At 38.1% G+C, this 21540-nt stretch overlaps 3 protein-coding genes across 5 annotated transcripts; 1 reads left to right on the top strand and 2 right to left on the bottom strand.

Annotated features, from left to right (window-relative positions):
- Positions 1-1847: 1847 nt before the first annotated feature.
- On the top strand, positions 1848-5909 carry LOC109149204. Its single transcript, XM_019296868.1, has 3 exons — positions 1848-2860; positions 3008-4812; positions 5161-5909. The coding sequence occupies exons 1-3, from the start codon at positions 1848-1850 to the stop codon at positions 5907-5909; spliced, it is 3567 nt and encodes a 1188-aa protein (XP_019152413.1).
- Positions 5910-6601: 692 nt separating this feature from the next.
- LOC109149712 lies at positions 6602-16993 on the bottom strand. 3 transcript variants are annotated; one of them, XR_002048991.1, is made up of 9 exons: positions 16605-16993; positions 15011-15753; positions 12880-14141; positions 12150-12361; positions 11182-12064; positions 11006-11087; positions 8669-8716; positions 7084-7475; positions 6602-6861 (listed from the first exon to the last, which is right to left on the bottom strand). XR_002048991.1 is itself a non-coding variant. In XM_019297648.1 (8 exons), the coding sequence occupies exons 1-8, from the start codon at positions 16906-16908 to the stop codon at positions 7272-7274; spliced, it is 3738 nt and encodes a 1245-aa protein (XP_019153193.1). In that variant the 5' UTR covers positions 16909-16993; the 3' UTR covers positions 6744-7271. The 3 variants fall into 3 exon arrangements, 2 of the variants coding, with proteins under 2 accessions (XP_019153193.1, XP_019153194.1); XM_019297648.1 differs by having other exon boundaries at positions 6744-7475; XM_019297649.1 differs by lacking the exon at positions 16605-16993 and adding an exon at positions 16442-16459 and having other exon boundaries at positions 6744-7475.
- A 975-nt stretch (positions 16994-17968) lies between these two features.
- Positions 17969-19375, bottom strand: LOC109149205 (transcription factor bHLH85-like). Its single transcript, XM_019296869.1, has 4 exons — positions 18974-19375; positions 18594-18854; positions 18197-18328; positions 17969-18085 (listed from the first exon to the last, which is right to left on the bottom strand). Exons 1-4 carry the CDS (start codon positions 19373-19375, stop codon positions 17990-17992), a joined length of 891 nt encoding a protein of 296 aa, XP_019152414.1. The 3' UTR covers positions 17969-17989.
- Between the last annotated feature and the right edge of the window lie 2165 nt (positions 19376-21540).

A 21540-nucleotide genomic window follows, 5' to 3' on the forward strand; every position in this document is an offset into this window, starting at 1 on the left:
TACATGCAAAATGACTGTTAGCTAATATCTGATTACATGCAAAATGACTTGATCAAAAAAGCTGCTCACTCCAAAATTGACTGATAAACTTACTATGTTACCAAACAAGGTCAATGTGAATTTTGAATCTTAACAGCTAGACTTGTAGAGTCTTGGTCGGGTGGGATAAACCTTTTTCACTCGAGTTTTTTTTTTTTTTTTTTTTTTTTTCTTTTTAATACTATTGACTATATTATAAGGTAATATTTGTTCCATACTTTCTCTAACTATTGCAGCCCAAAGAGTCAATACCCTACCACTAGAGTTCGGTCCTGTGACCTTCCCTCAAGGATAGTCACAGATGTGTCATCTAAGCACAAGGTGTTCGGTTTTTTTAGTCACTTAAATGCTTTGTTGTTACCATACTTTGATGAAATATTGCAATAAAAGCTCAGATTTCTTGGCGAGTTTTTCCAAAGCAATAATGAATAATGATAAAATCAAAAGTGATAATCTTAGGAGTCTTGATAAAATATCGTGGGTAAGTGCAGAATTAGAAAATTAACTAACAGATGCTTGCTGGACACGGACTAAAAAATTTTCTCTCTAGAATTCTAGGGTTTTGCTTTCTCTCCTAGGGTTTTGGCTAGGTTTTTCGCTATTCCATCAGCTTTCTCCGGCGTGTTTACTGGTTTCCGATTAATAGCAAGGCAGCGCTAATTCGCTAATCAGCAAGGCGATATGGCGGACACCGAACAGGAGCACCATGTGGCAGAATTAACGCAGCGTACGGTCGAAATTGTGATTGACGATGAAGATGTTTGTTTCGCACCGGTGGAGGAGGAGGGCGGGACTGAGGGTGCCGAGCAGCCGGTACAGACGTGGAGTGTAGTTGGTAGATTCCTAACAGCACGTATGATCAAATTGGAATACATGAGGCAAGTATTGGCGTCCGTATGGCAACCGGTGATGGGGGTTACGGTAACGGAGATATATAAGGGATTGTTTTTATTCGTTTTCTTCCACAAAACGGATGTTGAGTATGTTTTGAATGGTGGTCCGTGGGCATTCGAGAACAATACATTGGTTTGCCGGTTGGTGGAGGATGGAATGTTACCGATTGATGTTGAGTTGAACTCGGTTGATATGTGGGTACAGCTTCATGATGTCCCTATGGGTTATACGTCCCTTCCAATGCTTGAGCAGATGGGGAACTTTATTGGAACGTTTGTTAAACATGATGAGAGATTTATGGGGGCGCCTTGGCTAGCGTTCTATCGGATCCGGGTATCGATCCCGGTGGACAAACCTTTACGAAGACGTATGAAGTTGTTGAAACGGGACAAGACCACTTGTTGGATTAATTTCAGGTATGAACGGTTGCATTATTTCTGCTTCTTTTGTGGGCTTTTGGGACATACATACAAATTCTGTGTCAAAGCCCGGGTCTCTACAATACCGGTTCAGCTTTATCCGTATAGTGCGGAGATGAGAGTTGGGGGAGGCCGTGGACCGAGGGAGGTGGGGGAGAGCTGGCTGGTCCCAGTGGGGGGACTGCCACGGGTAGCCGAGGGGGTGCGGGAGGAGGGAGGCCGAAAGGGCGGTGCGGTGGGGGAGGGTGTGCTGCGGGTAGGGCCGGTTGTGGATGGTGGGGCCGAGGAGGCGGTTGAGGCGGTTTCGAAGAGAAGAAGGGAAGGGGGGTATGGGGGAGGAGGGCGGGGTAACGGTGAGGACATTACCATGGCAGATGTGTCAAAAAACTTGTTCATGGCGGGTGCTGGTTCCCAGACCCGCCCAACATTATGAGTACGTTGAGTTGGAACTGTCGTGGCTTGGGTAATCCACGAACAGTTCGAGAGATTGTGGACATGGTGTCCAGTAAGAAGCCCGATTTTGTATTTCTGATGGAGACCATGGTTGCCCAGGATCATGCGGAGCGGCTCCGAGTGAAACTTGGCTTCGATGGTGTGTTTAAAGTTGATAGTGTGGGGACAAAGGGAGGATTAGCTTTACTGTGGAGAACGAATGGAACGGCAAGCCTGTTGAGTTACTCTAAAAATCATGTGGATATTGAGGTAACAATGCCGGGGTTTGACAAGTGGAGGATGACAGGGTATTATGGTTATGCGCAAAGAGAAAGACGGAATGATTCTTGGGAATTCATCAAGTCCTTATCACATCGCTCTGAGTTGCCATGGGTTATTATAGGGGATTTTAATGATCTCTTATATCAGTATGAGAAGCGATGGGGTAATCCCCATCCAGAGGCACTATTACGTGGCTTCGGAGAGACTATTGATGAGTGTGGGCTAGCTCAATTACCTATGCAGGGGTACCCGTTTACCTGGGAAAGAGGAGAGGGGACAGTAGACTGGATTGAAGAAAGATTGGATAAAGTGCTGGTCACGCAGGAATGGCGAGATGTGGTGAGAGAGGCAAGTGTCTTGAACATTCTAACCCGACGCTCAGATCATTCTGCTCTTTTCCTTGGGATTCTGAATCTTCGGGAAAGGACGGGTGGTGGGAGAAAAGGGTTCCGGTTTGAGATGGCCTGGCTTCATGATGAGGGTTGTAGGGGTGTGGTTGAGACGACATGGATTGAAGGAAGAGATAGAGGTTTACAAGCCTGTATCGAATTATGTGGTAATAAGTTATTGCGATGGGGAGGTGATAAATATCATAGGTTTGATGAGAAATTGCGGTGCCTACGCAAGGAACAATTGCGGTTACGGGGACGCACAGATCAAAATTCATTGGCTGAGTATCAGCAGTTGGAGGAACGCCTGGCCCAATTAGAAGCTCAGGAGGATGCCTTTTGGAAACAGAGGGCGAAACAACACTGGCTGAAGGGGGCAGACGCGAATACAAAGTTCTATCACAGGTATGCCTCTCACCGTAAAAAGAAAAACACAATTTCAAAAATTATGAATGATAATGGGGATTGGGTGGAGGGAAAAGCCATGAAAACAACTATTTTTGATTATTATCGAGATATTTTCACGTCAAACCAGTCCCAGATGGATGAAAGTTTTTATGCCAATATCTTGCCCCGGGTGACACACACGCAGAATGAAGAGTTATTGCGCCCCTTTGAAAAGGATGAGGTGAAAACAGCCTTGTTTGCTATGTTCCCGGATAAGGCACCCGGCCCGGATGGAATGAATCCGGGTTTTTATCAGCAGTTCTGGGATGTGGTGGGAGGAGATGTGTCGGATTTTATTGTGGACTGTTTGAATACACGGACCTTCCCAGCCAACTTGAATGATACTGATGTGGTTTTAATACCGAAGAAGAAAAATCCAGAACGGGTCACGGACCTCAGGCCTATAGCGCTAAGCAATGTGATTTATAGAATTATGGCTAAAATGATTTCAGCCAGGATGAAGCCACTCATGGATGATATTATTTCTGATACACAGAGTGCATTTATACCTGACAGATTGATTACAGATAATATTTTGATAGCGGCAGAGGTTGGCCACTTTCTGAACAGAAAACAATGTGGAAAGGTGGGATGGGGTGCTTTAAAGCTGGATATGGCGAAAGCGTATGATCGTATGGAATGGCCTTTCCTACGAAACATGTTAACAGCTTTGGGCTTTAGTAATATATGGGTGGAGTTAATCATGTTATGTGTGACTACTGTGTCATATAATATCAAACTGAATGGAACCCGAGGTTTGCCAATCATCCCATCTCGCGGACTCAGGCAGGGAGACCCATTATTCCCGTATCTATTTATTATCTGTTCAGAGGGACTATCTTTATTGCTACAACAGGCACAGATTCAGGGAGCAATTCATGGGTGTAGAGTTGCAAGGGGTGCACCTTCTATTTCACATCTATTCTTTGCTGATGACAGCCTACTATTTTTTAAAGCAAATGTGCAGGAAGCAAGTGCGATAAAGCAGTGTTTGACACGGTATGAAAATTTATCTGGCCAAGTGGTAAATTATCATAAGTCCAGCATATGTTATAGCAAGAACACACAGGATGATAGTAGGGAGGAAGTGGCGCAGATACTGGGGGTTACTCAGGCACCAAACTTTGGAAAATATTTGGGACTACCCTCATTTGTAGGGAGAAATAAAAAAGCAGCCTTTTCATATATTGAGGATAAGATAAGGCAAAGAATCCTATCTTGGAATAAGAAATTGTTATCGCAAGCTGGTAAGGAAGTCTTGTTGAAAAGTGTGGCTCAGGCAATGCCCACCTTTTCAATGAGTGTCTTTTTATTACCTATGGGGATTTGCACAGCTATTGAGCGAACAATGAACCGGTATTGGTGGGGATCTGGGAATGAACGAGGAATCCATTGGAAGGCATGGGACAAATTGTGTATACCAAAAAAGTATGGTGGCCTGGGTTTTAAAGAATTGCACGCATTTAATATAGCAATGCTGGGCAAACAGGCATGGCGCTTGTTAACAAAACCTGACTCTCTGGTCTCACGAGTTTACAGAGCGAGATATTACCCAAAAGGGACCTTTTATGATGCCAAAGTAGGAAATAACCCCAGTTTCTGTTGGCGTAGTATAATGGCAGCTCAGAGCCTGATTTGTAGCGGAACGAGGCGCAGAATTGGAAATGGAAAGACAACTCTAATCTGGGACCACCCATGGTTACAAGATGAACACGACCCAATGGTTCATACTGATAAGCCCCCATATTTAAATAATGCAGCAGTGTTGGGATTAATTGATCATGAGACACAAACCTGGGATCCGGATATTTTGGCAGATATTTTTATTCCTACGGATGTGGCTAGGATAAAAAGGATTCCAGTATCACCGGACTATGAGGATATGTGGTATTGGCATGGTGATCAGGGAGGTAATTATACTGTTAAGAGTGGCTACAAAGTAGTTGTGGGAGATCTCAATGATAATACAGGCACGCATAATTGGTTACGCCTATGGAAATTAAAAGTTCCCCCCAAATGGAAGACATTCTTGTGGAAGGCTTTGAGTGGTATCCTCCCTACTACAACGAATTTGATTATAAAGAGGGTGGAAATCCAACCAACATGTGCTATGTGTGGAATAATAGATGAAGACACAATGCATGCTTTAGTAACATGTGGTTATGCAAGTTCCATTTGGGCTCAATCTCACCTTCCAATCCCCATGATAGCAACAAATGTTTTTCATACTTGGTTTAGTGAGCTATTAAATATTTTAGACACTAACCAAATTGTTCACGCAGCTGCAATATTATATCATATTTGGAGAGCCAGGAACGGAGCGGTATGGGATGCGTGTCTACCGCGACCACGAAAAGTGTTAGCCTTGGCCGAAGCAACCGCACTTGCATGGCAAAGAGTCCACCACACCCACCCACAAACGGACCAAGGGGCTGCCGCACAAAGCAGTGCTACTGCCACTGCCGTGACACGGCAGCAGCAGCACTACAACACGGCAAATGCCGTGACTGCTATGGGGATCGCCCAAGAGGGCGCACGGAACGAGCCTGCCGAGCCGAGACGGAGATGCTATGTCGATGCTGGATTCATGCCAGCTACAGGAAGGGCTACGGTTGGCGCGGTTTTGTTCGACGAGGAAGGGGGATATGTATCGGCATTCAGTGCACCCTTGTCAGATTGTCTGTCCCCGCTTATGGCTGAAGCAATAGCATGTAAGGAAGCCTTGTCTTGGTTATGGAATCGTGGAGAGCGCTCAGTACACATACTCACGGATTGTTTGACCCTGCAACAGTATTTGACAAATCAAGCTATCACTGTTCGGACTTACGTTGGCTATGCCATTGATGCTTGTAGAGCATGCATTATTTCTTTTGATTATTGTTCAGTTAATTTTATTCCTAGATCAGAGAACTATTTAGCACATAGTCTAGCGGCTACTGCATTTAATTCTTCTACGATTATGTATTCGGACGATGTCCCTCCAGACTCTATTTCTGAGTACCTTTAATATATGCCTTATTGGCCACCTTTCAAAAAAAGAAAATTAACTAACAGAAATATATTGAAATGGAAAATAAAAATATATTTACCAAAAATGCCCCAAGGCAGATCATGCAAATATCGAATATATATTTCCCACTACATCTACCATGTACATAGTACTGTAATATTTTACACATAAATCGTTTGTTTAAAAAAAAAAAAAAAAAAAAAAAAAAAAAGCATTACAAGTACAACTTCTTGTAGTGGATTAACAGCAGACTCACCAGGTCTCTGTCTTCTTCACAAAAATAGGCATCCATTGATGAACATCTATCCTGGGAACTGAAAAGGTAGATTACTCCTATGTCCCCTCTCTACCTTGAACTTTTTTTTTTTTTTTCATTCGGTCCAGATCACGCTTGTAGAACTCTCAACATGACGCCCCATAAGAATCGATCTTTCAACTTACTAGGTTACCTTGAACTATTTTTATTTTACTTGCAGAGCTCTTTAACATGATATAACCCTACAAGAATTCTTTCGATCTATTGGGTTACCTTGAACTCTTTTTATTTAGCTTGCAGAGATCTTTAACATGATGGAACCCTATAAAAGTCATCTTTCGATCTACTGGGTCACCTTGAACTGTCTTTATTTCACTAGACTAGAAGGTAAAGTATGTCATAATTGCAAGATATATAGTCATTACTCATTCACTTAGTACAAGGTTGTCATTGTTTTAGTGTTATCATCTGCTGTCTTTGCAGGACAAAAAATTATGGTGACTACACAGAAGTTGCAGGAGTCTGGGGGGCCTGGGAGAAAGGGAAAAGAAAAAATTTACAGAACAAAAGTGGCATATGATAATTGAAACTTACATTTTTAACGTCTAATGTCTGCTGTGAATTTGTACAGATTCAGAGTTTTCAGACAATCCCCAAAACTGATGTCCGTTATATTGAGTACCTTGTACAGTTCTAGAAAAGCAGAGCAAATAAAGAAGACAGCGTTAACTCTCAAAATTGTTTATAGTTCTATAGTCTAACATTTCTTCATGACGAAATAAATCCTAGATACAACCCACATTACAGGAAGATAGTTTCCTAACCAAAGTGGATCACGGCAGGCATATATTTACAAACAAAATTGGTCAGTCGTTCTAACTATGTCAGGATCTCTAAAGTCGGAATGCTATTTACCTCGCCTTGCACCTTGAATGGCACCGCCAACTACTACTTGCAGAGCAGAGTTGCGAGTTTTAACCTCGTTAGCAATTCCATTTCAATCGATTGTCAGTTTAAGTGTTAGATGAAATGAAAGGTTTGCTGATATAGGTGGTGTACCTAAACTCTCTTCCCATGGTAAATTCTGAGATGCACCAATCATATCACACCCATTCAAAGTTCATTTCTTTAGGCAAGACCAAACCGATGAGGCAAGGGAATGGGTTGGGCTCGAGAGAAAGCATGGAGCAGGTCTCTGAAGACTGCGGAAGAATGAAAAGAAGTCTCGCCCACATAGATTTTACGGCTGGCATTTTAATGACACCGGCACATTCCCTTTGTTGCAAGTATGAAACAAAATCCTGAAACTGGACAAGTAACAATATCTTATCACTTACACCTCTCCATATATAACAGAAATGTATCGAGATTGACATTTAGACAAAATGTTAAAGCCTAAGTTCTGTACTAGAACATAACTCATGCTATTGATCCATGGAGAAAAAGAAATGCACTTTACAGGTCATTCCATAATCCATACTTTATTGCCAATTTCCTGAGACCATGTATTAGAATATATAGGGGTTTGGCATTTTACCATCTATAGTTTCAGCTAGTTTTCAACTAAATTTCACCTTAAAAGTTTCCATACACTTTTTAATTGTTATTGATACCATATACCAAACAAATATTTACTTCTCTCCAACAGTCTTCACCTACCACTGATAATCCACCTCTTAGTTTATTAAATTTCAAAGAAATCTACTAATAAGCTTAAACAGTTGCAACTACTAAACAAATAATTCCCATGATCATATTTTTGAATTAATTTGATCTTAGTTAATTTTAGTGGAAAACTATTTTGTACATTTTAGCAAAAAATGTCTTTTAATGCCTAGAACTTGATGAATCCAAAAATTATAGAATAAGGACAATGCTCAGTATCACTCAGCCTTCTTTTTAAAAATGATTTAAATATATATATATATATACATTTATACATTATACAATTCAAAGCTGATTAAATTCATCATCAATGTGGAATTAGGCACCATATAACATAATATTAAGCACTTAACATAAAATGTGTGCTTAGTGGCTTAGAGAAATTACTTTTAGTTATTTTCTTAGGTGGAGATGTGTAAAATGGTTGAACTAATAATTGTTATAAGAAAATTAATTCAAAAAAATATAAAAGCTCAAGAAAATTAAGGGTGAAAAGTTATTAGAAAATTTGGCCAAAACAAGTTTAAATTGCAATGTTTCAAAAATGACAAGGTATGGATGGGTATTTGAACTATAGATGATAATGTGCAAAAGAGGCAAAACCAAAACTATAGAGGGAAGAGTGCTGAAAACTCATAATATTTTAAAAGAATGCTTAAATGCCTGGCTTTAATGCTTGGTAAACAACAACAATTATTTTGGAACACAAGGCTTATATTAAGTTATTATATATGCCTCCCTTTCAAAAAAAAAAAAAGGTTATTATATATGCCAGTGACAGTTACGCATAACTACAAAAGGAAAACCAAAAATATAAGAGCAGAGATTAACTTACCCCCTTATGGTCCTCTTGACAAGTAGGAAGCAACCAGCATATCTCTCTCTGTATTGTATTCAGAATCAGTAAGTCAGATAAATGGGGGACATATTCGCAAGTAAAACCAGTTCTTAAAGCTCATTCAAAACACAAAAGATACGATACAAGCACAACGTAATCAGTAACTAGCGGCTTCCCCTTCGACTATATTAACCATAAACTGCAGACATAAATATTATCAAGTAATCCCCACCAGCTCAGCATATTTCACTAAGCAAAGCAGGACTTTCCTTCTTGTGCATGTCTCTTAGCAATTGGAAAAAGTGAAACAGTCAGTGCCTCAGTGACCACCCTGTTTGGTTTGTGGAAAATAATTGAGGAAAGGAATTTAAATTCCATGGTAAAAAACTTACTGGAAAATTTGATTCCATTGTTTGGTTCGTGGAAAAGAAATTACTAGGAATATTGATTCCATTTGGGTTTAGAGTTGTAAGGAGTAATAAGTATAAACTATAAAGAACAGTTAGCCCCTACACAATAATAATGATAATAAAAGTAATACTAATAATTTATAAATTAAAATATTATAATTATATATTTTATTATAAATTATAATAATATAATATATATTATAGCATTATTTAATAACTTTCATCTCCAAATTATGCTCAATACAATCAAGTCATATGAGGGTAGTTTGGTGATGATAGGTTGAACTTTGTTCCCAAATGCCATGAGAAAAAAAAAAAAAAAAAATATATATATATATATATATATATATATATATATATATATATATATATATATATATATATATATATATATATATATATATATATATATATATATATATATATATATATATATATATATATATATATATATATAAGATGACTAAAGAAAATATTTTCCACATATTTGAGGGTATTGTTGTTAAGGCGGAATTTCAAGGCAAGGTGCCACCGACTGCCTAGTCGCCTAGGCAATGAGGATATATATATATATATATATATATATATATATATATATATATATATATATATATATATATATATATATATATATATATATATATCCGTGTGTGTGTGTGTTAAACTGTTAATTCATAAATTAACATTTTAGCATATAAACATATTCTCAAATCTCAACAATAAGTACTAAATTATGCAATAATTTAGCATTTTCAACATGGGTCTTAGATTTAGCCTTCCTTTTAGGATCCGTTGATGGATCATAATTGGGGTTATTTTCATTTTAAGCCATAACCTATCATAAAACAAAGTAAACAACCACTAAGGCGAGGCTGGGAGGGGGAGAGTCAACTATGTATTAGTGGGGATTTTTTTTGTTTAAGGCGAGGCGAGCTCGTTAGGCGACCGGTCTCCACCGACCGGACGCCTAGACAACGCCTTAACAACAATGTTTGAGGGATTCAAGTTCTTTTGGACAAAAATTCCTATGAACCAAACAAAGCATAATTAAATTTTCCTCCACTTTTAGGAATTCTAGTTCCTTGGAAAAAAATTTCAAGCAAACCAAACACCCCATAATCAAGTTCTATTAATGCTCCACTTCTTGAAATAATCCAATTTTGCTAAGATAGTAAGGCTTATTTGTGAAAAACAACTGGCATGACTATTACAGGATGATCATAAAATTTCATGGCTCTTAGTTCTTTCAACCAATCGTTTCATTTTTCCCTTTAACATATGTCCACATCCCTCTTCAAATGCTTTCTGAAAAGCATTAATCAAATAGATTATTTAAAAGTTCAACCCTAGTCCCTAGTGCCACATCTAAGCTACTGAACTGTATCTCATCATGGCAAGAAGACTTGAAGCATAACAAAAAGGTTCCTTCAATAGTATGAGAGGTTAATTTTAAAACTATCTAAGCACCTATATTACCATTATTCTCTCCCAGTGAATCTGTAGATCTGGTGCAGGCGAAATGAAGATGTGATCCTTCCAAGGAAAAGAAATTCACAAAAGCACTAGGACCCAATTCTTGACCAACCCCCACCACCCCCCCCCCCCCCCCCCCCAAAAAAAGGCAAAGATAAAGAAAAGCAATTTGCTTATCAATAAACTAATTCTGCATTTTTGTATTTCAATACACACCCTGTTGTCAATGGCATGAAAAATTCCTAATCCAATTAAAAAATCTAACTAGTCTAAGACACTAAAACTAGAAAAATGAATTACAAGTTAGCTAGAAAATGAACTAATCTAGAAATGAAATGCTAGAGTGCTAAATTCCTAAATCTAAAAGCATTACTTTGTCCTTCTAACAACAAGAAAAGAAATAAGAGATGTGAAACAGAATAAGAATTGGTTTCCAGTATTATTAACTCACTTTGTTAATCGGAGTATTAGAAAATGTAGACATGACATGCTGAAAATCTGTGCGTTTTGTCATATCTAACTTTGCAGGCCATCTGCATATATTGGAAACAAAAGGCAAATAAAATATGGTAAGAACACAATCCCTTTGTGAATCAGTTGCAATATCAAAAGATCCCAATTCCTTACTCAGTTGGTTCAGCAACAGCACTTGAATACTTGCAGATACCAGAATCCACCCTCTGTGCATATATTTTGCAGTAATGAACCCCACTTTTATTCAAGGTTCCCTGCCATTGATGCTGTGGACATTGCCTCAAATTCTCTGAATTGGAAGATTCTGATGGTGGAGGGGGAGGAGGTGGGGAACTAGGTGGAGGAGGAGCAATAGGTGGCGCTGGATAAGGTGGATGAGGTGGGGATGAAGGTAATGGAGGCTGCAACATAGGCTGTGTAGTAAATGGAGGCGTCAGTTCAGGCTGTGGGGCAGGGAAAGATGTCAAAGGAGGGCGATTGTTCATGTAGAACGTATGACTGAATGGTGGCATTGAGCTTGCTTGTATCTGAGCAATGGGAGTCACAGAAGCAGGCAGATATGGCGGTGCAATTGCATTGTGATGAATACTACTAGGCATTACACTGGATGAAGTAGGATTTGGAGGCATGCTATGGTTCAAAGCATGTGCATCCCAACCAGTTGGAGTAAAGTAAACAGGTCGTATGAAAGGAGGTGTTTGAATTGGCTGTGATGGTCCAACAGTAGGTGGATGAATTGGCTGTGGTGGTGGTGGTACTAGATGTGTATGAATTGGCTGTGGTGGACCAACTGGAGGCCCTAGAGCCACTTGTGGGGGCGCAAATGGAAGTGCTTGACCTGGCTGTGGTGGTGCTACTGGAGGTGTTTGAACAGGTTGTGGTGCAGCAGGAGGTCCCTGAATGGACATTGATGGTCCCATAGCAGGTCCTTGAGTTGGTGGAGGTATGCATGAAATGGCTCCTGCTCCAGATTGGAGCTCTCTTTCAGATTTCCCATATACCCACATCGGATCACCACTGTCAGAAATGCTACCACCTGAAATTAATACCGATGACCTAGACATTGTAAGTACCTTATATCGATGGAAAACCATGAGTTGAATAATGAAATGAAATAGTACCTCGATGGGAAGGATCAACAGCCATTTTGTCAGATTCACCGGCTCCAACTTCAGGCATTCCTTGGCACACAATAGGTCTCCAGTTTGACTGAAACCCATGATGTCCACTGGCTGTCATAGCCCCATGCTCTGGCTTCATTCTAGGAGAGGTATGCTCCAGAAAACCATTATCAGGCTTTGCAGAAACAGGAACATGATGCAACCCAGGTTGACTGCTCAAAAAGCAGAAAGAACATAGCTATTAGACTCCTTGATTATACATAGCTTAACTTTTGATGGGGGTTTGGGATGTGTTTGTTTAAGAAAACATTTCTTGACACAAGTGTCAATAGCAATAACATTTGTGATCACATAAAACAGGATAAGCATAGGTACTAAGATTCTTTGGAAGATTATTTGCAGAGATTATGCATCTGGTTCAAATAACAAAGAAGTGCCCATTGACATATATCCTCCTATCAGTCAGTATAGAACATGTTGACTTGACTGCAAAACCAAAGATGGCTAACAAAATTAAAATGGGTGTGTTGGAAAAGCTATCAGCCAGGGAATAGAACCTTCCTGTTTGATTGCAAGATCAAAAATAGCTAAATAATATCTAGGAAAAATGATAGTTTACCATTTGGAGATTGGAATGTTGATAAAGACATTAGTTCTCAATCAAATAACCTTTGTTTATAATGATATTCTTTCCAAACAGTATTACCAAAGCACAGAAAGATTTTACAACCTTGTGCGGGCATTGGGCTGTTGCTCAACCATAGTCTGAGCATGGGATGGCACAATCATATTATTGACAGAGGAGGTGGAAACCAGCCTTGAACCATCTACACGCATAGTGACGTTCACTGGACCTACATTTTGTGGTCGAGGAGAGCTATTCTTTGAATTACGGCATTGCCTAAGATGATTCATTGCCATGGCAGCCTCCTCAGGTGTTTCAAATTCCATTAGCAATGCAACTTCGCTGCTGAGATCAGTAACCATGACAGGGCCCTTATAAATTACTTTCCTTAGTTCATGGATGATCTCATCCTTTACCCATTGGTTTTGAACATTTCCAATGTAAACATGACAACTAGAACCAACTGCAACACCATTTATAGCACCCCTAGTTCCATATCCCGCATCCAAGAATTTAATGCTAAGGGCAGTGCCCCAAGGAGAACTTCTTCGCATGAGTTCCCTGGCTTTAACAGCATCCCTAATGTTCCTAAACTCAACCAAGGCAAACCCTTTTAGGGGAAAGTATGAAAAATTGTTCAATGGACCAAACTTCTCAAACTGATGTCTAAGAAGTCCTTCAGATACACCAGGATCCAAAGAACCCAGCCAGAGATGTTTTGAAGCAGGATATATATCCAAAGCTGCTGGGTCACCGTCACAGAACCAAGTCACCTGATTTGTTGAAGGTTGGTGTAGTGGCAAATTCTGTCTAGGGGATGGAGTAGAGCCAACCGCAACTCCACTGGAAGTTCTCAATGCAGGTAGTGGATGATCCATGTTTGGAATAAGATTTTTCTCTGTTGGAGAACTACAGCTTCCACTATCGAAACTGCAACTTCTCAGGTACATTGGTCTCGTTCTGGGTGAAGGAATTTGTTGATTTAACAATTCCCCTGATCTGGAAGGCCTATTATATGCTAAATCCCCTTGCTCATTGGAATCAACAACCATGGACCTAGACCCAAAATTATTAATATTTGAACGACAATCTGCTAATTGAGAACCTGTTACACTTCTAGAAACCTCAGAAGTCTGCCCTTGACTACAGACTCTGGGAAGAGAAAACTGATCAGCATACTCTCTTGAACACAAATCATCCTCACTTTCTTCCTTAACATCCTCTGCCTTAACTTGATCCAAAAAAGAGTCAAAAACTTCATCCAGGATAGATGTAATTACTGAGACAACTTCAGAAAATCCTGACTTACTTAACTTCTTATACCTAGAAATGACCCAATTTTTTAATGATTGATCGTTGTTTAGAACCTGTATAAACATAGCCAAAGATGACACCTTGTCAGCAGAGGCCATTAAAACCAATCTAGTGTAATTTCACTATTTCAGTATACACAAAGTTCAATAGCAACCAAAAGAAGTCAACATATTACAATACTTAAATTCAAAATTCTCAGATCAAAAAATCCAAAGAGTGCTCAAGGGTGACATTGATTTTTTACTGATAAAAGAGATGTAGAAACACTTTCACACAAAAAATAGAAGTAGCATTTCTTCTAGATACCTATTGGCAGATATAAGTACGTTCAAGATGATTTGTGGTGTGTACACTTTTGCTAATGTTATAGTACTTGTTAATGAAGTTGTAGAGGAACTTGAAAGTTGGGATTGTTGAGATCTACTCTAAAACACGAAAAATTTAATACACACACACACATGTACGTGTGTGTGTGTGTGTGTGTGTGTGTGTGTGTGTACAGCCAACCATATAACTGCAAAATACACATAAAGCTGAAAGAAAAAGTCTATCACACAGTCATTTGTTCAATGCATTTTCTGTCAGCAAATGAGCAAAACACCCCGTAAGATGGTTGTAACAAAGGTGAGAAATGATAAGATAGATGTGTGAGAATGCAAGAATCAATATTTAATCTCTAACTGCAGCCACTAGTCCGATTCATTTTCTGTCAGCAAGTGTTGGATGGCAAAGGAACAAAATGCCCATAAGATGGTTGTAACAAAGGTAAGAAATGATAAGATAGATGTGTCAGAATGCAAGAATCATCTTTAATCTAACACACAAGTCTTATAGGCTGATAATTTTCTGTCTGCAAGTGCTGGAGAGCAAAGGAGCAAATGCCCATAAGATGGTTCTAATGAAGGTAGAAATTGAGTATTACCAGGCCCAGTAAGCAGTTTCTGGGAACTGCTTTTGCATGTTTTAAGGTATTTTTACCCCCTCTTGCAGAACCATCATCATTGGAATCATTGCCACTGCAGCTTGTGTTCATGGAAGACGTAGATGGTATTGATCCATTGCATTCAACCTTCGAAGAGCAGGATAAAGTTTCATCAAATCTGTCTGTTAACTGCCTTAGAAAGTAATATCCTTCTTTGTGGGTCTCCTCTGCTGCAGTAGAGTCAAAGAGCTCAAAGCATGTTGCAATTGAATTTTTAGAGCATGTAAAGAAAATTCTAAGAAGACTTAGAGCACGGAATTTTGATAATTTGAGCAAGACGGAATCATCCAAAGCTAAAATTTTTTGCTGGTACTGGGAAAACGAATCCAAAACATCATCAGTTTTTAGGATTTCTTTATCAACAATCTGGAAGATATTCTTCCCTTCAAAGGAGGATATGAAGAAGGTCACTGCATCACGAAACACTGTGGTGCAGATGCCCTGAATAACTGATGACATTGGTGCAGCAGCTGCAGCACTTACACAGATATCAGCTAGGCCAAAAATGCAGGCTTTAGCAGTGTCAAGTGCAACACCATCTGCATCTTCACCTCTACTGATCACTGCCAAACTCCAATTATGCATATTGATTAAAACCTTGGCAGCAGATCCAAGAGCAGATGGGCAATATGATGCATATTTGGGAATAAACTCAGCTGTGAGACGCTGTACGCTACTGCAACCTTTGAAGCCAAAAAAAAAAAAAAAAAAAAAAAAAAAAAAAAAAAAAAAAAAAAAAAAACTGATTTTAGAACTTCATTGACGAGTCAAGATATTTACTGCAAATCCACTCTGCTAAAAACAATTAAGTGCATCAGGGGATGCAGGTGGGAAAAATTCTAGATACTACATTTCATCTTAATTATATTGTTACCCTAGCAGCCTAGCTAGGTATTATGCAGTATTTATCTTTGCACTTACACCAGCACCGCTTGAACAAGGACAACTCAAATACATCATGTCATGCAATCTTATCTCATGTGATATAAACCAGCTTCAAATAACAGTATAGCACAAGCATAGAGCACATAGCATATCAAATGTGTACATATGACAGGCTACCTCAAAATATCTACTTCACAGTCCTTATTGCTAGCCTAAAGCCAAAATTTTGCATATATTTTTATCCCACTTTTGTTTCGAGAAAAAGTAGTTAACCCAATCCTTGGTTCTATACAGTTCTGTTACCAAGGATAAAACCCTAGGAAACATCCAAAAGACTCTTACTTTCTAATAACTAAGCATTTTATTCTTCAGTGCCAGCTTTGAGTAAGTCAAGTATATAATGTGCTTAGTATGTGAACCAAATGCACAAAAGCTAAAGGAGAGAAAAGATGAAAAACATCAAATAAAACTCCATTTAAACTTTACCTCATCAGCTTTGAAAAAGAAAATCACTCACCTAAAATAATAATTGGAGTTAAAAATTAACAGGGAGAAAGAGGATTTATAGAGAAAACAGTAAGAGCAGTGAAATAGGGGCAGAACTGAAATACATAAAATAAATAAATAAATAAATAAATAAAAATTGTACCACTGGAGGCAGTGACGAGGGAGGCGTAGGCTCGTTCGAGGTCAGACGTGAGGCGCGTATCTTTCTGTGCGATGCAGAATTTAATTCGATTGTAGCATTCATAAACATTCCGGATCTCTTCCTGGTTCCTCCTCCGCAGGACAACTTCATCCTGTGATATCTGCGGCGGCGTTGGCGGAGGCGCCGGTTGAGGTGGCTGAGCAGCCGGAGGCAGCAGCGGCGGTGAAGACAGCGCCGGAGGTGAGGGTTCTTTGAGCTGTTCGTATAGCTTCCGTTTCTTTAATGGCTGCTCCGCCCCAGCCATGGCGCTGAAAGAAAGAAAGAAAGAAAAGAAAGAGAGAAGTTGGGAATTCTGTTTTTGGGGCTTTCGCCTTTCGGGGTATTGCGAACTAAGTCCTCTCTCTCTTCTCTTACTGTGTGTATGTGTGTGCGTTTTCATTGCGATTTTACATTCATGCCCTTTTGTTCATTATTGTTTTACTTTTTCAGTTTAGTGTACAGACTATACTCATTTGGTAATAAATTCATAAACGTTAGTCCTCATTTTGGAAGGTTAACTTTGTCAAATAACTACGTCACTGCTACTGGATGAAAGTACGGAAACACAACTCACCAAATTATATAGTGCGAAACTGCGAATCTCTTTTAGCTCAAATTAAATGGAGTAACATTAATTATGAAAATATTTGTGATCATATTTAAAAAATAATAATTGATTCTTAACCTAAGTACTCTCATTTTCCCTCCTCATGATTATATATTCTTACGTCCATAGAGATAATGATTAATCAATAAGTAAAAAGTAAAATAACAGTACATGTAATACAATTCTGGTAACAAATTTTGTTCGCGTATTAGATTTGAAATATAATAACATTCCAAAAAATCGAAAATATACTTATTCTATTGTTTATTAATTTATTTATTGAGTAGTTTATAAAAATGAAATATTTGAACGATTCATTTCAGATTTTCAGGTATTATTAATATCAAACAGGTTATATATTGGGCCAGGCCATTGCGGTCCATTTTATTGTGAAAGAGATATTATTACATACTACATAGTACATAGTATAAAACTGAACATGAGAATTACTCTTCATGGTTTATTGTATGTATTTGTTTATTACATTGTCTGATGATCCCACTTTTGGGTTAATTGCCATCATCAATGAGCAAATAATTGAGAACACAACTGCAAGATGTAGGGAAATGCTAAGTAGATTTTTGACAGTATTACTTTCGTCACGTGATCTGTATTGATTGGGTGAAAAGATGAGATAAAAAGAGAGAAAAAGTGAGTCAACTCTTAAAATCAATGACTAATCAGTATATTAAAAGAATCTATAGTTTTATAATAATAAAGTAACGTTTTAAAGATCGGATCAGGAGCTTGGTAATAGCATCTTTTCGTAAAGGCCAATGTCCATTCCATTGTAAGCAATTGGAGCATACATCCACAGGTCATCTGAGCTTAGGAGCTGCATGACAATATCAAAAGATTCAATCAATGGCTTTCTTCTTTAGCAAGTTCATATGAAAAAAAAAAAAAAATTAAAGAAAATGACATGAAATTGTGATCATATATATACCTTGATTTGAAGCTGCATGAACTTTACATAGTGGACAGCCTCTTCAAGCATAGTACTAATGTCAACCTTTGTTCCATTGGGAACTAGGCTCTGCAAGATTCTCAGCCTCTCATTTATCTTTTCCCTTCTTCTCTGCAAGTAGTTAAAGATAATTATCACACAACACCATACATTATAACCTTAATGAACACAAGACCCGAAAAACCTGCAGTCACTACTCAAAAGTGTGTACAGATAAACTTGTCTTGTGACCCTAGCCGGCAAATTAAAAAATGTTAAACCAGTCTAGGTTGTTCATAATTGACAGACTCAAATCAAAAAGGCCGGCCAATAGACGGGTCCTCGTAACCTTGTGGCAATGAACACAACATTTTAGGATTATGTATGTGTTACCTACCCTTGCATATAGGCTTTGGGGATCAGTTGCAGCCCCTCTGCTTGCCCTTGTTTTCCCATTCGAGGTGGTCGATCCAGGATTGATCAAATCCTGAGATGCAATAGAATCATCCTCGCTGCTGTAACAGCTTGAGCTCTGCACTGCATTATTTGCAGACATTATAGTATTACTGTCATACTCTTCTCCATTGGAATTTTCAGTCATGTTCTTAGGATTCTTCTTTGTCTTTGAGTTTGCATTATTCCTTTTATTCTTCTGGCCCTGCATGAATTCAATATAATGATTGATTAACACATAAACCCTTCAGATCAGAAACCAATTAAATGTAAATTTCACAAGATATGATGATCTGATAGATATATACAGTAGTGTGAACTCACATCCCGCGAAACTGATCGTGTTCTCTTCTTGGGATTTCCATTTCTGGTTGTCTGTTCTTCTGAAACTTCAACCTCGTCCGAGATGTCTCTGATAACCTCGTCAGGATCGAAAACAGGAACTGAAGTATCAAACTCATTCTGGGATACCACGAAAAACTTCATGGACTCATCATCAGATTGAACAAGGTGGTTCAAATGGTTGTCAAGACTTCCACCGCCATTGTTACTAGCTTCTGCAGCCTCAACAGCTTGCCAGAAAGTGGATGGGGCTTCAAAGCCAGCGCCGCCATTGTCATCACCTTGGAGCTGGAACATGAAATCAGGATTCTCAACAGCAAACAGTTTGCTCAATGACGATTCCCATTCCTCATCAAAGAAAGCAGCAGCCCCCACTGTCTCCATTGATGACAGATCAAGAATATAATTGTTCTTTGTGTACAGATACTAATCAAGAACTGTACTTTTGTTGTACAGAAGTATTCTCAAGGGTGACAACAACAAGGTTCTAACTTATGAGGTAGGAATGAGGAAAAACTATAAAGATTTGGACATATTTATACCTTAAAATGTTAAAGTTAGAATTTTTTAACTTTTTTTTTAATTAGTGATTCTTAGTCGGTAAAAGATTCACCAGCCTAGATAACTCATAACTAACCGGCTCAAATTAAGAAAGTCAATAGATAGTCTATATTCTTATATAATATTATAGTTACTAAGTCAACAATTTGAGCAATTAACTTCACCGGTTTGCCCAATTAACATTTTTATATGTTTGTATACTGATTCTATGATTCCAACTGATATTTTTGTAAAAAATGATTTGGAGGTGGGGCCAACAACCTGCAGGCAAATGACAGCTCAGAGGAGGGACCAAGTTCATGCAATTATGCATTAAGATATATAGTGCCTCCCAAGTCCCAACCTTAATTGCGCCCATTATATTAATTAGTCAGCTTACCTTAATATGCGTTAAGATTCAAGACTGGTGTTTTAAACAGGTTAACTGTCTGAATCAATCATTAGGGTCGTTATGACTCCCATGACTACCCACTAATAACATATATATACAGCTTAACAAACTCGCAAACTAACTTCTTTAAACGTTCTTAAAGACTGTAAAATTTTTTCAATGTTTTTTTAAATAAAAAATAATCCATCTTATAATTATTTTAGTTGACGAAAAAGTTAAACTAACCTAAGTTGTTTAATGTTTATAGCTGAATGATTCAAATCAAGAAGATAATAGATCGTAACTTGAAATTTTATAATTACTAAATTAAATATCCAAAAAAAAAAAAAAAAAAAAAAAAGAGCAAAAGGGCGGCCAGCGATTGCTGTATGTAGAGATGATGAGTATGTATGATTGGTTGTCTTCCAATATCCGACATGGTAACCGTAAACCTCGTTCTTTGTCTTTTCATATATCCAATGGCCAAAACTCAGACCACTGTTATTAACTTCTAAAGGGTTATATGAACTGTATAACTGGAGGGAGGAGGATGTGCAAGGTGATGGATATATGTTTTATTAAATATTACCTAGCTACCCAATTACATATTCTAAAGCCCATCCCCAAGTAATCATTTGTGCTTATTAAATTAAGGAATAAGGTTCAAATTGGCCACTGAACGTAACCTGAAAATGCAATTAGGCCACTGAACGAAAAAAAAAAAAATGCAATTAGGCTATTGAACACTCAAAAAATGTGCAATTAGGCCACTGAACTCTCCAAACATATACAATTTTACCGGATAGCAGGTTACCATCAATTTTAGCAGGTTACCTGCTTACGTGGCAGCTTAGTTGACATTTTTAATAATTTTTAAATAATTTTTAATAATTAATTTTAATAATAAATTTTATAAAAAATTGGAAAAAATTAAATAAAAAATAAAATAAAGTCGTTTTTATTTTTAAAAATTTTTTTAATAAAAATTTATTATTAAAATTTATTAAAAATGCCAACTCAGCTGCCACGTAAGCAGATAACCTGCTAAAATTGAAGGTAACCTGCTATCAGGTGAAATTGCACATTTTTAGAGTGTTCAGTGGCCAATTTGAACCTTATTTCTTAAATTAAATACTCCTAAAGATTACATCTTGCATGGATTAAATGTGCCCTCAAAAGATTCTGAAATATCAAATTCTTCTTCTCCCAAAAAGGCTGAATCCCTGATTCTGACAAAGTATTTAGGAGAATGTATATTACAGTGACTGAGCAGACATAGCCAAATACTTATGCGCACAAAGAATTTGCTCACTTTAGGCATAATCTTCACACTATCATTGTTAAGGTTTGAACATTGGTCGCTTCTCTCAAATATTGCCTACTGAACCAGTGAGCTAAGTTCGTGTAGGTTTTGAAATATCAATTTGATAGTTTGGTTAGAGGTTATGATTTATTTCGAGGTCTTTTTTGAATGATAGGATGAGCGTTATGTCCCTTATTTTCATGGGTTTGTTTTAATTTAGCAAGTTAAATTTGGGTTTGGAGTGATTAAAAATAAAAAACAAAAGTCATCTTCATTTGTGGTTATTAACACGGTGTAATTGAAGATTAAAGTTGA

Source organism: Ipomoea nil, unplaced genomic scaffold (assembly GCF_001879475.1).
Source record: "Ipomoea nil cultivar Tokyo-kokei standard unplaced genomic scaffold, Asagao_1.1 scaffold2159, whole genome shotgun sequence".
In the NCBI taxonomy this organism is placed as follows: domain Eukaryota; kingdom Viridiplantae; phylum Streptophyta; class Magnoliopsida; order Solanales; family Convolvulaceae; genus Ipomoea; species Ipomoea nil.

Coding starts and splice junctions, on each gene's coding strand:
- LOC109149204 (XM_019296868.1), top strand. CDS start 1,848: ATGGTGTCCAGTAAGAAGCCCGATTTTGTATTTCTGATGGAGACCATG. Junction 2,861..3,007: donor AATACAAAGTTCTATCACAG/GTATGCCTCTCA, acceptor GATGGATGAAAG/TTTTTATGCCAATATCTTGC. Junction 4,813..5,160: donor TTGGCATGGTGATCAGGGAG/GTAATTATACTG, acceptor TAAATATTTTAG/ACACTAACCAAATTGTTCAC.
- LOC109149712 (XM_019297648.1), bottom strand. CDS start 16,908: ATGGCTGGGGCGGAGCAGCCATTAAAGAAACGGAAGCTATACGAACAG. Junction 12,362..12,879: donor CAGCCCAATGCCCGCACAAG/GTTGTAAAATCT, acceptor CTTTTTGAGCAG/TCAACCTGGGTTGCATCATG. Junction 11,088..11,181: donor GCTGTTGCTGAACCAACTGA/GTAAGGAATTGG, acceptor CAATATATGCAG/ATGGCCTGCAAAGTTAGATA.
- LOC109149205 (XM_019296869.1), bottom strand. CDS start 19,375: ATGGAGACAGTGGGGGCTGCTGCTTTCTTTGATGAGGAATGGGAATCG. Junction 18,855..18,973: donor CACGATCAGTTTCGCGGGAT/GTGAGTTCACAC, acceptor GAATTCATGCAG/GGCCAGAAGAATAAAAGGAA. Junction 18,086..18,196: donor TCATGCAGCTTCAAATCAAG/GTATATATATGA, acceptor ATTGTCATGCAG/CTCCTAAGCTCAGATGACCT.